The sequence below is a fragment of the Chroicocephalus ridibundus genome, chromosome 6 (genome assembly GCF_963924245.1).
Source record: "Chroicocephalus ridibundus chromosome 6, bChrRid1.1, whole genome shotgun sequence".
NCBI lineage: Eukaryota > Metazoa > Chordata > Aves > Charadriiformes > Laridae > Chroicocephalus > Chroicocephalus ridibundus.
Genome location: NC_086289.1, coordinates 7,934,251 through 7,949,415, shown reverse-complemented (window position 1 = coordinate 7,949,415; position 15,165 = coordinate 7,934,251). Strand labels below are relative to the sequence as shown.

Below are 15,165 nucleotides of genomic sequence, written 5' to 3'. Positions count from 1 at the left end.
AAGGTCTCATTAAATCACAGAAAAGCTCTCTGAAGCCCCAAGTCAAAAAGCTTAAATGTTTAGGATGAGACCGAAAAAATCCTGATGGCCTTCAAGTTTATTTGAAAGACGGATTACGGAATATTATGTAAGGCACAAACCTCAGAACTATTCCCCATTGTATTTACAAATATTATCAAATTTTACAAGATCATGAATTTTCATAAAAAGTGACATTTTCAAAAAGCTTCTCTTACTTTAATCCTCCTCCTTTCTTTTGATAGGATTAAATGCTGAAATGGCAGGCTGTTAAATAAGCACCCTGAAATGCCAACTGTGAGGCATTTAACTTCATGTATTTACAAATTAATGTTTCACAGTTGCTTCAAAATTTGACATTATAGTTGAGTGTCTTCAGGCAACTCATTTCAGAAGGTGCTGGATTTGATTTACATTATTTCTCATTTTATATTCATATGTTACAGTACTGGAATACCTTTAAATTTCCCTTAATCCCTGATAAAGGAAATTCGGTTTTATGAAAGGCTGAGAAATATTGCTTTGTTTTTATAAACAGGTACCAAGCAGCCTGCCTACAGCAATTTCAAAGTTATCATTAAATTTACCTGTAAAAGCCCATATCCATCAAGATAACCTCACCATAGTAAGTGAGGATCACGGCTTATGTATGTGTATGCATACACATATACACATGCACAAATTCGGAGCGCAGTATCGAAAGACAGTGCTACTGGTCTTCCCCTTCAATTACTCCAGTGCTGACCACAACGTTCAGAATGAACTGGAGAAAACATCAAGAATTCCTAAAAAAAGTGGTGGGATGCTTACCTTAATTCTTTAATTCTTTCTCTTATTAGGATACTTCAGAGGATATCTGTGTGCTCCTGAGACAGCTGCTGCAAAAGTATAGTCCTACGGGCTGCTAGAGGTGGTGTTTTACGTGACAATTTTTACTTTGCGGAATATGAAATGCAGTTTCTGTTAGTATTTACAGGAGGCTCAAAAAAGAACAAACAAAAAACCAAAAAAACCCACAAACCAGCCACCAACAAAAGCACCACCACTTACTACCTTTAGGAATACAAAACTGTGGCTACTCCTACAGTACCACCTCAGACAACGTATTAGTTGAAGACAGAATTTAAAGGTGTTTTCTTAGATGATCTAATTTGGTTATTTCAAGATCAATAACGATTCTCTTGTGCTCCCAAACTTCTATTAAAAAAAGAAGACAGACGTACAAGAAAACTTGCAACAGATACATTGCTAACTGACATTTCAGTGGACACAACCATTCACAATTATGACACGGCCTCCATTTAATATTGACAAACATATATCTAATTACTTAGACATATTTAATTGTTTAGCCCTAGAACACCTGTCTAGTAATCCAATGCTGCTAATGCTAATTACTGCATCCTACCCATACATAATTAAGTTTTACATAGCAATGCAGTGATTAATGGTAATTCCAGCAGCACGTACTACTAATTAAGATACTTAAGAACATTTACACGTGTCACATGGGAACATGCCAAATCACCTCACTGAAGTCTTATTGGTGTTTCAGACTGATTTGACAAACAGCTTAGAAGCCTGAGACACCTTTGTATTGTAACAGACACTTCAATAATGCTCCAGATATGTTCAATAACACAGCATCTTTTTTCAGAACCAATTTTGACACCTACTAATATTCCATAAATAATGGGATCAGATTAAAGTCTCGCCAAAATTCATTATGAAGTATTAAACCTGTCTAATCTTTTATCACTACTACTAACATAATAAAAAGAATGAAAATGCCAGGAAGTACAGAAAGTTACGAGAATTTTCCCCAGGAGTGTTGTAGAAGGTAATCTGACTCAGAGGATGTATTGTCATTCCTATGTGAGACTCTTAAAAATTAGAAGCTTTTAAAACAGAACAAGTGTCTCCACTTTTTACTTCAACTTCTCCTTAGTTTCTGAGGCTGTTATTCATTCTAACAACTTAATTTCAAATAATTATTACAGACATGGACATTAAAAGAAGGATTTGCATATTAAAACGATATTAGAAGGTACTGCGATTATCTGCCTTGTGGTTAACATTGCATTAGAGCTAAAAAATCGTAACTAATGACACAAACTTTCTGTTTGGAAAATACCAAAATGTCTTTATATCTTCCTTTTTAACTATTCACACAGTTACCGTTTCCCAGAAAAATAACTAAGCTCCAATGTTAAGTGTGTTAGCAACACTTCTTATTTTGTTGAGAGCCTTTGGCAATACTCTTACCATCCAGCAAGATCTCCTAGTATTCTGTAACTTAACTTGCCTATGTATCTGATTTCCTCTGTTGAACATAAGCTGAGAAGCAAGAAGTAGTTACGCAAGTCGCTCCTTTTCAGCTTCCATATTCTACCGTATCAAGATTTTCAGAAGCGGGATCTTAAAATTAGGCTGCCTATCTACCAGCCTAAAGTTCAAGGTGACTGAGCACAGTGAATTCTTCCTGCTGACAGCAGAGCTAAAGATGCAGCAACTCAGACCAAGGAGTCTCTGCTCTCTGCCAGGCAGCGTTTGGATGATCCTTAACGAAGGACTGCAACACAGATGTACAGAAAACCCTTCCATACACCGCAGGCCAGATTTCCAAAAGCTTAAGAAATTTTTAAAACCTGCCCTTTCATTTTAGATGCTGCAACAGAAGAGGAGTTCTTGTGAGTCTCACCCTGAGTACTCTTCTGCAGTTTCAAAAAGGAGCCATTCCACGCTCCATCAGTTTAGTCCTACTGCCATCTGCTGTTACAAACACACTGGTGCCACGCTGTCTGCAGTGTTTTTTCTTTCCTTTTCTGTTGCTAAGAGCATCAAAGACTATATTCCAATATTACTACTCAAAATTATTTAAAAATAAGCACAAATTAATTTGTCCAGATAAATTTAATGGTAAATAAGCGTACTGCCACCCTCATCGTTAGCGCATCAACCCTGCAGATATGCGCATGGTTTCACACACAGCTTATCCCAACAAAGGGGTCATTCCCATGAGCAAGTATTAGCAGGATTGGGTCCACATCCCAAAAGCATTTTTTGAACACTGACAGTATTGCTTGTTTTCTTGAAAATTTTGAAGTTATTGTTAAGAAAGACTTAAGACTATGAACTGGCCAGACTACTACAGCTGAATTGCTCCTACCTGATCCTTATGCGATCATGCAAAGAGGCTTAAATCTTTAGATCAAAACAAACCAGAAAAAGTTAAAAAAAATAATAAAAAAACTGCTTCATAAAACAGATTAAACAAAAAGGTCTGAAAAAGACCCCCTACCACCTACCTAGCGCTTCAATGAAGTCTAGCAACTTCTAGAGTTAAACTAACTCAGCAATTCCTCTCAGGACCACTGGAACACTTTATGTCACCACCTCCGCTGCCATCCCACCCTTCTTTCTCCTTTCCACTGGCACTGGAGGCCTCATGCAGCAAGCCAGCTCAGGGAGTGGACATGGCTAATTCACAGCCACAAACACCACTGACTGCCTCAGGGTCAGCTTGAGAGGGGGCCAAGGCAGAGACAACTCTTGAGAACGTAGTCCTGAGCTGCCATTGGTTTCTACGGTGTCCACGCTCCAGTTAAGTTCTTCTCTGAAGTGTCTCTTGGTCTGCACCGCAGCTGCATACTCCCTACTTGTCTTGTCCCTGCCAACACTCAGGAAGCTAACTGCCACCCAGTGTTACGGGTTCCTAAGAGAACATAGGTGAACCTCTACCCTACCTTCAAGTTTTTCACTTGACTAAGAATACAGCAGCTCAAACAACATGAAGGGGCTTTCTGTCTGTTGCTCAGGCATACATCCTTTTTTTGAAAAAAACATACAGAGTAAGATGAAAACTAGTGTCATAGCATTTGTCACAAGGAGTTTTAAAAACGATGCAAAGTGGAATTTAATTGCAAAAATTGAACAAGATGCTGAAATTCTGGATTCCTGTTGCTCCAGTGGGAAAATGATGGTGGTCTTCAAACACTAGTCCAGTTAGATATAATAAAGGCACAGGGCATGAGCTAGTTGCACTCGGACAGCAGAGGGTAAAATGCGGGACACTGATTTTTGTTCCAGTGATCTCTTTGCATGAAACCAATTGTTGACATAAAGTCTTTTTAAAGCTTCTGGCCTCCCCCACCGCCCTCCCCCAATAAGCACATTACTTATTGCTCAGCATAAGCCCAATTCAATTGGATGACTACCACAATATCACTCTACTGTGAAACAGAAAGGTTCTTTCATACATTGCACCTCTTGTTTGAGGGGGAAAAAAAAAAGAAAGTTAGCTCTCATCCTCACACACACACAAAAAAGAAAGGCAATATGTGGGCTGTATGCTGCTAAACTCGTGTTATCAAGTATGATATAATTAGTAAAAGATTAATTTACAATACCACCAATACTGGTACTTTCTATATTTGCAGCCACTTGTAGAAACATTTTTCTTTAGGAGACAGAGTAGGATTCATATGCTCTAAAAAAAGTTTTCACAAGATGCAGTGGGAAAAGGAGGAAGTCAGTCGCATGAGCTGCCCTCTGGTCACACGTGTCTTCAGCAGTCACATCAGATGGGAATACTCCCCTGGCCGGTGAAAGGTGGGTGAATCTAACTATTTTCTAAACATTGTCCCACCCAAATACAACATGACCGTAAAAATGCATATTTTACACTATTTGTTTTAATGTAGATGGACAGTTGACAATGTATTCAAACCAGGTATGTTTTTAAGCACAGTTGTGATAACTGAACATGATGTTATGCATACCTGTCTATTTGTCAGTGAAATACTTCGGATTAAAAAGTAAATAACTGGTCTGTTATGATTTGGGGTTGGGTTTTTTTTGGGCTATATCACCCTTTCGACCAAACGATACACTCTTTCTAGACAATGTATTAAAAGCATAAGACATAGCACAATATGCAAAGATTATACCCTTTTTTACCGTTTTAATAGAACTTCTTGATTTTTCTTCCCAAACGTTATTGCTCAGCTCCATTGTGCAATGAACATTTGTTTCTCTTTCATAGGATCCAAATATAAGTAACCTGAAATAGAAAAGCCTCTAGTAAGAATTGTAATACTATTACATATATCCCAGATATCATATTAAATTCACCATTCTTCATTTATACACTCTATTATTATCAATGCCTACACACAGAGAAGTCTACATAGAAAAGATTCCACAGGCACAGCTTTAGACCAAAGGAAAGACACTGCCACCCTCTAGTGGAGTAAATATCAAATATCACTTGAAATTTTTAGCTTGGGGGTTTTTGGTTTTGGTTTTTTTTTTTTTTAATTCAATCAGCAGACTAGTATTTTTCCACAAAAGAATAACTTTTCTTTTTTTAAAAAAAAAAGCAACAATAGCCACAAGAGTCTTTCACTCTAGTCCTAAACTTCACAACATGCTGCAGCTCCTCTTGGTTACTGTAGATTAAAAAAAAAAAATCACAGTTTAATACTGATTATGTTTGTTTCACTAAATTGGGATGCTCTCGTATCTGTAATTTTTTTGTAACATTCATAACAAACAAAAGAGTGGTTCTTCATGCGTGATACCCTTTTCAGGTAGATATTAGTACTATAAAAGAAAAAAACAAACAATAACCTTTAGGCCATAGAATAGCAATAAAGTTGTACACAGCTTACCTCACAGTAGCTGCAAGCAAATAAATATTTTGGAATAAAAACTCCAAATCTTACTCTTTCAAAGAACTATCAGATTTTAAACACAGCCTCCCTCCCCCCCCAACTTTCTATATATATTTGACAAGGGCAGTTTCTAAGTTTTCATACAAAGTATGTTATTTATGATTGTGATGTGTTACACAATTCTTTAGATGACACAGAAAAAAGCTGTCAGAAAAACACGCCAGTTTCTGTTTATCTTGATGTTGTTAAATAACGTTTCAAGGTTAAGTGTTTATGATCAAAAAGTGCCTAGCCCTCCAGGTGCTAAGATATATAGTAAACATACTTTGAACATTAAGTAAAGCCATCAAAAAACAACCTCCACCAACAGCTGGAACTGGTAAAATTAAGCCAATCCTAAGGGAAAACAGCTCTCCGGTTTGCATTGCAGCAAGGAGAGTTAAAATAAATATTTATTTTCTATGTCTCTCTATGAAGAATTTGTTTAACTGTTTTTTAGCTGAGTACCTGAACGCATGGGGCAGATGACAGGGCAAGATCATATGTGGGTGGGTACCCAGCCCACCTGCTTTACCAAGTGTCAATTGCTTTGGTTCCAAGTTTGAGGCTCCATCCTGTAACCCCATCTTCAGATGCTCTAGCGAAACAGCCCTAACAGCAGCTGCACCCTCATTTCCAGCTTGACCTTCAGCACTCATTTATCTAGACATTATTGATTTGATTACTGTAAACAGAAATCCACCCTCAGAACCAACTAATTAGGTACTTTGTCTGGACAAGACTAAGTTTGTTCGAGGTTACTTGACCTGACAAACTCATGCCGCCTTTGCTTATTTTTAAGCCATCCCCAGCTTGTCTGTTCTGCTTTCAGTAGTTGCTTTTGAATAACAGTTTTTCATCTGTCACCCACAATCTATCTCACATTGACATCAGCCAGTTCATTAAAGCTTTTCCACAGCTGGTCATTGATTGCATATATTTCATCTTCTGGTCACCTAACCTCACAGAAGTAGGGAAGGGAGGTGTGAGCAATTATCCTCGAGGTACACAAGGTGGTAGAAATTTGCCTCCTAGCTTTGCATAGGGGAGGGAAGCAGAGTGAGACAGAGAAGAAGGGGAAAAAAAAAAAAAGGCAGACAATGAAGCCGATAGACCAAGACACAGTTACTCAATGCAGTTAGCAAGATTCAAGAAGATACACAAACTGTGCAGGGAATTTTCCAGCAGTACTTGTGGTCCCTCTAAAATACCAGCAAAACAAGCTATTTAGCTGGTTTGTACTGGTGGCAAATAAGACAGAAGAACAAGGACAGGAGACAGCTCACAACAGGAACATAATTTTCAGCCAGAACCTTAACGTAAGAGTCACGTGGAAAATAATTAACCATAATGAGATTCACCTCAGATTAGGTTGCCAAAACCCAACTTCAAGAAACATACCACAAGACAACATAACTATACATTTGGACTTTAAAGAGCAGCACTGGCCTGTGGATGCTTCTCGCTGGAGTTTGGAATCCAATTTCAGAAAGACAAAGAGGAAATTAATTGCTACTACACTACCGTAATTTTTGTTTCAATAATACTGCCATTAATATGCAAACAGAGGGTGTATTCTATAACACAGCTGCAGATAAAGACTGACATTAAGATTGTGTCACAACACACCCAGAACAACTGGATATTAAGGAAATACCTATATCCTACAGATTTAAAATTTGTAAATCAGTAGGGTATGAAAGATACCCTAAAACAAAGTTTCTAAGCCCAGCTACAATTAAATCAATACGGAAGTGTGATTAAATTACCACGAGTACTTAAAACATGCATACAGAAAGTGAATTTCTATTCCTTCCCCAATTCTAAATTGGGTGGTTCCCTGCAGCAAGCGAGCATGAGGTAGAAGAGAATGACTCAATAGCGCAGCCATGGATATGAAAACAGTTGTTTGTAGCCGTCCTGCTTCCCACGTTGAGAGCTACGAGGGCTCCAAGACATGAAGAGTTTGTCCTCTGACACAGGAACAGAAGCCCACGGAGGCTGGGGTCACCTCCACTCCTGAGCCGAGCCGAGAACTTGAGCAAATCTTTACAGTCTTCCAAAAAGGAGGATGAATAACAAGGCTATCAATTTTCCTGCTTTTTGTAGGATGATGCTGAAGTGCTGATCTGCAAATCTAACAAGAGTCTGGTATGTGCAAAGTACACACCAACCTTTAGTAACATATTATTTGCTACCAGGTACATACATTCAGCAAGCTGAATTTATTTCCTTTACAATCCTTTCCTAATTTTTTTTTTTTATTTTAACTGTGGCCTTTCTATTTGCAGGTATTTTAGGATCTGAAATAAGCCGAATGTTTCCCAGATTTTAAGAATGTCAAAAGCAGATTCAATATCCACATACTTAAAAGGTGCCACTGCCACACACTGAAGTCCACCTGAAGACAAAAGGAAAAGAACCCATAAAACTCCAAATGGGACAAATCACCCTCAGGTACACTCTGTGGTATTTTACTAAATAAATACCTCAAGAAAATTTCCTTGTCCACAAAGGCTACATGGTGAAACAAATGCTGATTTAGAAAGCCCACTTGGTGGCATAGTTTTGGAAGAGTAATCTCATTTAATATAATCAGAGTTTATAGGTTAAGACTTTCTTCGTAGGGTATCTTTAAAAAAATCACCATAGCAAGATTTAACAGCATGTTGCTTTGTCTTCCCCTTTTCCTTAAAAACTTCAGGTAATGACAGATAACAGCATTTTTGCAATAATCGAGTTCTGTGAGGACACTGTATTTGTACATGAAAACTTACATTTTTCAACAGGTCAGACAAAAATTTGCAAAATATAGTCCTTATTATTTACACCAAAGTTCCCATCCTTTTGTTAATTTAATTTTAAAAATATGCAAAGTTTATTTTTCTTTCAATAGCACAACTACAAGAAAATGAATATGGTCAAGCCTGCGATTAGAAAAGAAACTAGTGCAAAAAGTGCAGGTATTTGGTTGTGTGAAGGATATAATGAAATTAAACTGTACATTTACAATGTACAAAAGGTTTCCTAAATGTTTTATCACTAGTTTCACCTCTGTATTTCAGACTTGAGCAGGAGAAGTAGCAGAACTGCGTTACCAGACTAGATGGAATAGAACGTCAGTGGCCAAGAATCCTACTCCAAATCCTGTGCATAAATCAAAGAATATTTTGTACACAGAATACAAATTTTGTGCAGAATACGAAGAATACAGTACCACTGCACTGGGAGAGAACATAAAAGCCTTCTGAGGTACTGAGCAAAACCAAAAAACACATGGAAATTAAAGTGATCTTTCATTTCTGGAAGAAGAACAATCGCCAAGTAAAATGTTCAGGTCCCAGAGGCAGCCACTAGTGAAGAGCTCCGTATTCCAGCATGTAGCTGGTGCACTGCGAAAGAGCCGCTGAGAAGGGTCCCAGGCAACCTTCACACCAGCTCACATGCAGCGGTGATGAAAAAGGGAAATTCTGACATTGTTACTTCCGTATATATTGTATATTTCTTCTACTACTACCCAAATCCTCTGTCTTTCAGCTTCTACCTCATCAATATCTTCAGGTGCAAAGTAAGCAAAAACAGTTACTCAGGGGGCACGCTATGTTAGTTCAAAAAAGGACGGGATGCCTGGAAAATCTGACGAATAGTAATTGAGACCCAGAGTCATACATCTAGAATGAGAGGTGTCGGTTGAGACATACTTTTCAAGTGTGCACATCCAGAAATTCCAGGCTGCATAAAACAGTAGGATTAAGTCAGACCTGAAGCTTAAAAGGCCCGACAAGCCAGCGACTGCATCCTCTCCCAGCCATCTGATAAGCATCTGTGACAGCTGAAAACACTGAGGAGTCAAATGATGATGTCAAACTGAGCAATCTGGCTTCTAAAAGGTAATGGAAAGAAAACACTAGCGGTATCTTGGCAATGTTACACAGTGTTTCAGATTCAGGAATTAAAAGAGCATTTAAAAAAATTACTTTCCAACCCCAAAACAACTGCACACATCTTAAGGTAGTTATTTTGAAATGAAAAAATATAATTTTATAATGAAAACGAACACACTACTGGACTGAATTTGGAGACTACCTATAAAGGGAGATCAGGAGTTCCCTTAGTACAGGCAGAGAGGCAAGGAGTGCACAGAGTCATCCACTATTCTTGGGTCATTCACAGAAAATATGTGTGAATTCACAGAAAATATCTGCTAGGGAGGCAGGTAAACAGCAATTTTATTACAAAAAAATAATTACTGCTGTGACCCACACAAACCTTAGAAGCAGAACAGTATTTTCTGGAAATTCGTAGCACTGATAAAACACGTTATAAAGCAAATACGGTTCACAAACACAAAACTACAGGAAAAAAAAGTACAAAAAGGAGCTCATATGGTAATAACAGCAATGAAAAGAACAGGTTAAGAAAGAAAGTCTTGCTGCAAACCAGAGTTTAGGTCATAAAGAGCAGAACAGCACATGACTAGATCAAAGCCTAAGCGCTACTAGGATAAGATCTAACATAAACTAAGAACTAAGAGGTCTGACAAAAAAAAAAACCCAAACAAACCAAAAGCCCACACACCTTTTCACCAGCTTTACAGAGAATGATTTTCTCTCCAATGAACAAAGGAAGCAGACTTTATTTCTTTCAATTATTTTGTTCAAGACAAAGACAATAAATAAAGCCTTACAAAGTTATTTGGATTAATCTAAGTAAGACTGAGTGAAACAATTATTTCCCCTTGCTTACAAAATAATACAATAGGATAATTACAGCATTTATACTGTCCTGGAAAGAGATTCATAATTTGGTGTGCAAAAAAAAAACACAAACAAAAAACCCCCAAAACCAGAAGGCTCAGACTAGCTCATAACCAGGCAAAACTCAAATGAAAGGCAAATACATGCGCCCACACACAATGTAGAATTGCCTCAGGAACTTGCTGCAACTTTCGTTTGTTCATTTTTGCTTCAAAAAAATAAAATACATTTCTTGATTAGAGCTCAGTCATAACACCAAAGCTGCTACTTCTCGAATCAGAACAGGCCTACAGCTATAATTACTACAACCTTAAGAAAAATGTGTACTTGCTTAGTCAAGATTGAGCAAAAGACTACAAAACATACCTTGTACATTCAATTAACGTGACTTTTAGTCGACCTTCTGTCAATAGAGAATCCTGTACACAGAGGTCCCGATCTTCATATTCATCGGGTGGCAATACTTGAAGTGGAAAAAATGGCTTGAACCTGAAAAATACAGAAGAAAATCATCTTAATTCAAATGATGTAAACAATACTAACACACAGAAATTAAAAAAATGTAATAGGATTACAGTGAATCTTTAACACTCCTAAAGAGAAATACATACCATTCCTACATATTCATTGGCCAAAAGGAACAGGTAGAAGCTACTAAAGCTTTTTGAATGCAGAAGACTGGAGAATATATAAGCAAAGATTGCTTCACAGGAATAGGTTTTTTTGAGTTCTATTTACTAGCGCAGATAACGTTGAGAAAACAGGAAGCTGATCACATCACAGAGTAAGTTTATGATTGCAAACAGGATTTAACACAAGAGTCCTTTTGCAATAAATATCTTACCAGTTCTTTAAGTTCATCTGCATAAAACATCACAGCACTGAAAGGCAAAAATATACCAAGACCCTAAAGCTTACATTTTTATGACACTGCTGTACTTAGAGGACTGCTGCATCCTAATAAACAGCACACTTCAGTTACACAGATTTATACTTCTCTCATTTCGTGAAAAACATTCAGTTGTTCTTTTCAGTCAGTCTTCTTGCACCAAAATAAAGATCCAGGTATTCTAAATATTTGTCCTTGAACTTTATTTCCCTCATGACAGCATGTGAGTCACAGGAAAAGCAATTCATGTTGAAGATACTAAGTGTTTTACACACGTTATCTCACCACATAATTCACTCCCTTTGATTAGACTATGCCGAGTTATAAATACCGGTTTCATTTCTAAGTGATAGTGCTTGGGTGTCGGACACAGCCGGGATCTGAGGGGAGGAAGGAGGGGGAGAGGCCGTGCAGCTGCAGCCCCATCACACGGCAGACACACACATGCGAGCCTAACAGCAAGGGCCACAACCCTGCAAATGGAAAAATATCGTGGAATCCGCACCAGCCTTAAAGTAAATCGTTTGAAAAAGGACTTGCAGGGTATTCCTTCTTTCTGTTTTTATTTATTGCTCCCATTTCCTAGCGCTGCCCCATGCCTCGGTTTCCATCCCCTCTCACTGGCACGGCCTCCCAGGGATTATTTCTGCAGAGAAGACTCACAAATAGCAGGACACGAGCCCCACTGCCTGCGGGATGGATCTGCCATTTCATGAGAAAGAAGTCTTTCATAAGCGCCGTTTGCTCAACCAACAGAGGCATCTGCTTGTCACATTCCGAGATCACAATATGTTCAGGAAACAGTCACATGGATCTGAACTGAAGAGTTTCACAAATTCAAATAAATAATTAAGCGCCCTTTAACTGTCGGCACACTCTTCAGGAGGGAGCCCGGCGCTCCGACTCAAGACACTGCGTTTCTGTACAAGCAGCAGCCTCGTAGACCCATGAGAAAGACATTTCTTTTGTTCTCCTTGTGAATAAATACAACTCAACACTCCAGCTATTTTCCTGAAATCCAATTCAACTTCTAACTTTAATTTGCTTCCAAGTTTCTCCCTCATTAAATCCTTCAGGAAGAAAACAGTTTTGAAATTGGTCAAAGTATTAAATTTTAAAAAATATACAGAAATTGAATAAAGTATTTAAGTCTGTGGATGAAAAATATGAAACGATTAAATCACTCTGGCCATGGTTTAGGCTTGAGTATACCAGTAAACAACCAACCCAAAATATGTTTTTTGTGTGTCCTAACTGGGTTATTTTGCTCATAATCTTCCTTATAGTTCTTGAATTATTAGAGGAATAATAAGCATCACAAGAGTGGGGAAAATGCCACCAAGATGACCCCGCTATAACTCCTAAGACTTATTGTCACTTCAGGGCCTGGCCAAGTTCCCACTCAGAGCCACCCGGAGCCAGCACAGCTGACACCTCCCCACGCACTTCTCACCTTAAGGACAAGCAAAGGTATCCTCTTTCTTTTACAAATTATTTTCCCCCGCCTTAGAAACATATTTGGCTCATTTTGTTAGGCAAAAAAGGATCAGTTAGGCAACTACACTGAAAAATAATACCAAGTTTGGAATGAGTAAGTACTTGTACTTCTTTTTTTTTAATTATTTTTCAGCACAAATAAACAATTTTTCAAATAGTACCAGCAATTGTCCATATATGTTCCCCCAAAAATCTATTCAAATAGCTTTCCATGGGAACCACAAAGTAAAGATGAGCAGCACCAGGAGCCTCGGGGAGCTACTGAAACAAGATTTCTGGGAGGTAGGAACAGAAAAAGAAATTGGATCCAGTACCACCCTGGTAACCAGAGAGCTCACCGTCACCTCTCTGAATTTCTGCAAACACCAGGCTTGAAAGTGTTGGTATTGATGACTCCTTTCCCTTATACACACCATAGAACAGCCTGCAGGCTATTGAACAAAAAACACAAACCTGGACAAACCTATTTTCAATATTGAAAATAAGCAAGAACAAAAGAAAAAATACAAAATAACTGACTAAAATATTCCAGTAAGGATGCACACATATTATCTACATATTCAAACCAAAAATCTCATCTCTCAAATAACTTCCAAACAAAGCGTTAAGCACAGCACACACCACAGTCTTTTGTTACAGCATGGAATGATGAAGTAATCCTCAAAACAAGCCATTTTTCCTGCTTAATTAAGACATAATGTTAACTATAATTTTTGTTTCTATTTTCAATTTTTTCTAAAGTTAATATAAAAATGAATTAAGGAGGAAACAATTCTAAAATTGTTATATACAGTAATATGCAAAACACTTAAGAGTACATGCTGGACTTCGTGTAGCACTAGTTAAATTTTCTACAAATATGGGATTAAACACAGTCTCAACAACATTTTTAATTTACAACAAGCACTTATGTTCACATTCTTACCACTGAAACTAATTTGCAAAATCTTTAGCAAAACAGCCTGACACATTTCCATTGGCTTTAGAAACATACAAATAGCTAAACATCCCACATTAAATGCATTTGTAACATTTAAGTGCTGCCCTGAAGTTTACCAGTTTTACAACATAGTACGTATTTATTTAAGGTAATTTACTGAGAGTTTGTACATTTCCAAAATTAAACATTGGACAAATTACTATTTCAATTATATATTAGTTAAGTGAACTGTTGACAGATTATTTAAGTACAAGATAACCCAAATCTCTTTGGAAGACTTTCCTACTGAGAAGCAGTGAATGAATATGGACCCCGACGGTGACAGTGGGTGACACAGCAAGACTCTGATCCCTGGTCTTGCAAATCCACACGCTGGCAACCTGCAGCCCACGCACGTAACAGGCATCGCAGGGTCTCCCATCTTTTTCCCCAGGGTAGGGGAATCCTGGGAGCTACCCTGCCTTTTAAAAACAGACACCAATGACAGGCACTCCGAGGAGCACGTTCTTAGGAAGCCATCGCTGCTGCAATTGCGTTTGGTCCAGCAGGAGTGCAGCACAACAGCAAGGGACGTTCTTCTCTCTGCAGAGAGACCAGAGTCCCCACCTCTGCAATGTCTCATTTTCCTCCTTGAAAACTATCATGCCACTAGACAAAATGTAATCGTGAAGTTTGTTTCATAAAGCCTTTACAGTAGGGACAACAAAACACACTTTTAATATGAAAGCAAAGCTGTATTTCATTGTATTAAAGTACCATGAGTAGGCTTTTAGCTAATAATGCCAATAACATAATTCAGTGAACAAGACAAGAGATATGAACTCTATTCCCAAACCCTGCAGACTACAATATCTTTGCTGGTTCAGTATCTTCCTGTCCCAAACTTCCCTATGCAAAGGAGAGATAAGTTTCCTATCATCCTGTGTTTGTTATTATAATGTAGAACTTAACTTTATTAAATACCTTATGTAAACAGCCTTGCTGTAACTTCTGTAATGGCTTTAACAGTGTATTTTCTAACCTCTAATGTTTGGTCCATCTTTAAAGAGCAAAAGTCCACCAATAAATAAATGCCTTAGAGAAATTCATCACACTAATGAAGAAAAAAAAAAAAGCTTGTGTAGCCTACCAGTAAGCCTCTATTCAAAAGTCTCTAAAGAAATCCTGACAGCAAAATAAACGCCTCAGTTAATCTCAGCTGGTCTCTGCCCTCATCACAGCAGCCATCCCAGGATCTGGTCGCTTCTGCTAGGATGCTCTTGGAAAATCAAGGCTCTCACTTTGCAAACTCTGAACAACGGTAGCGGGGGAAGTGGTTTCTATTTGGCTGTCTAGATCTTTAAACATTCA

At 38.0% G+C, this 15,165-nt stretch overlaps 1 protein-coding gene across 1 annotated transcript in view; it reads right to left on the bottom strand.

Annotated features, from left to right (window-relative positions):
- PDZD8 (PDZ domain containing 8) overlaps positions 1-15,165 on the bottom strand; it is a 64,972-nt gene that overhangs the window by 33,117 nt on the left and 16,690 nt on the right. Inside the window, exons 2-3 of the mRNA XM_063339096.1 lie at positions 10,856-10,978; positions 4,978-5,080 (exon numbers count right to left, since the gene is read on the bottom strand). Of these exons, the coding sequence (XP_063195166.1) occupies positions 4,978-5,080; positions 10,856-10,978 (226 nt within the window). The remainder of the gene's footprint in view (positions 1-4,977; positions 5,081-10,855; positions 10,979-15,165) is intronic.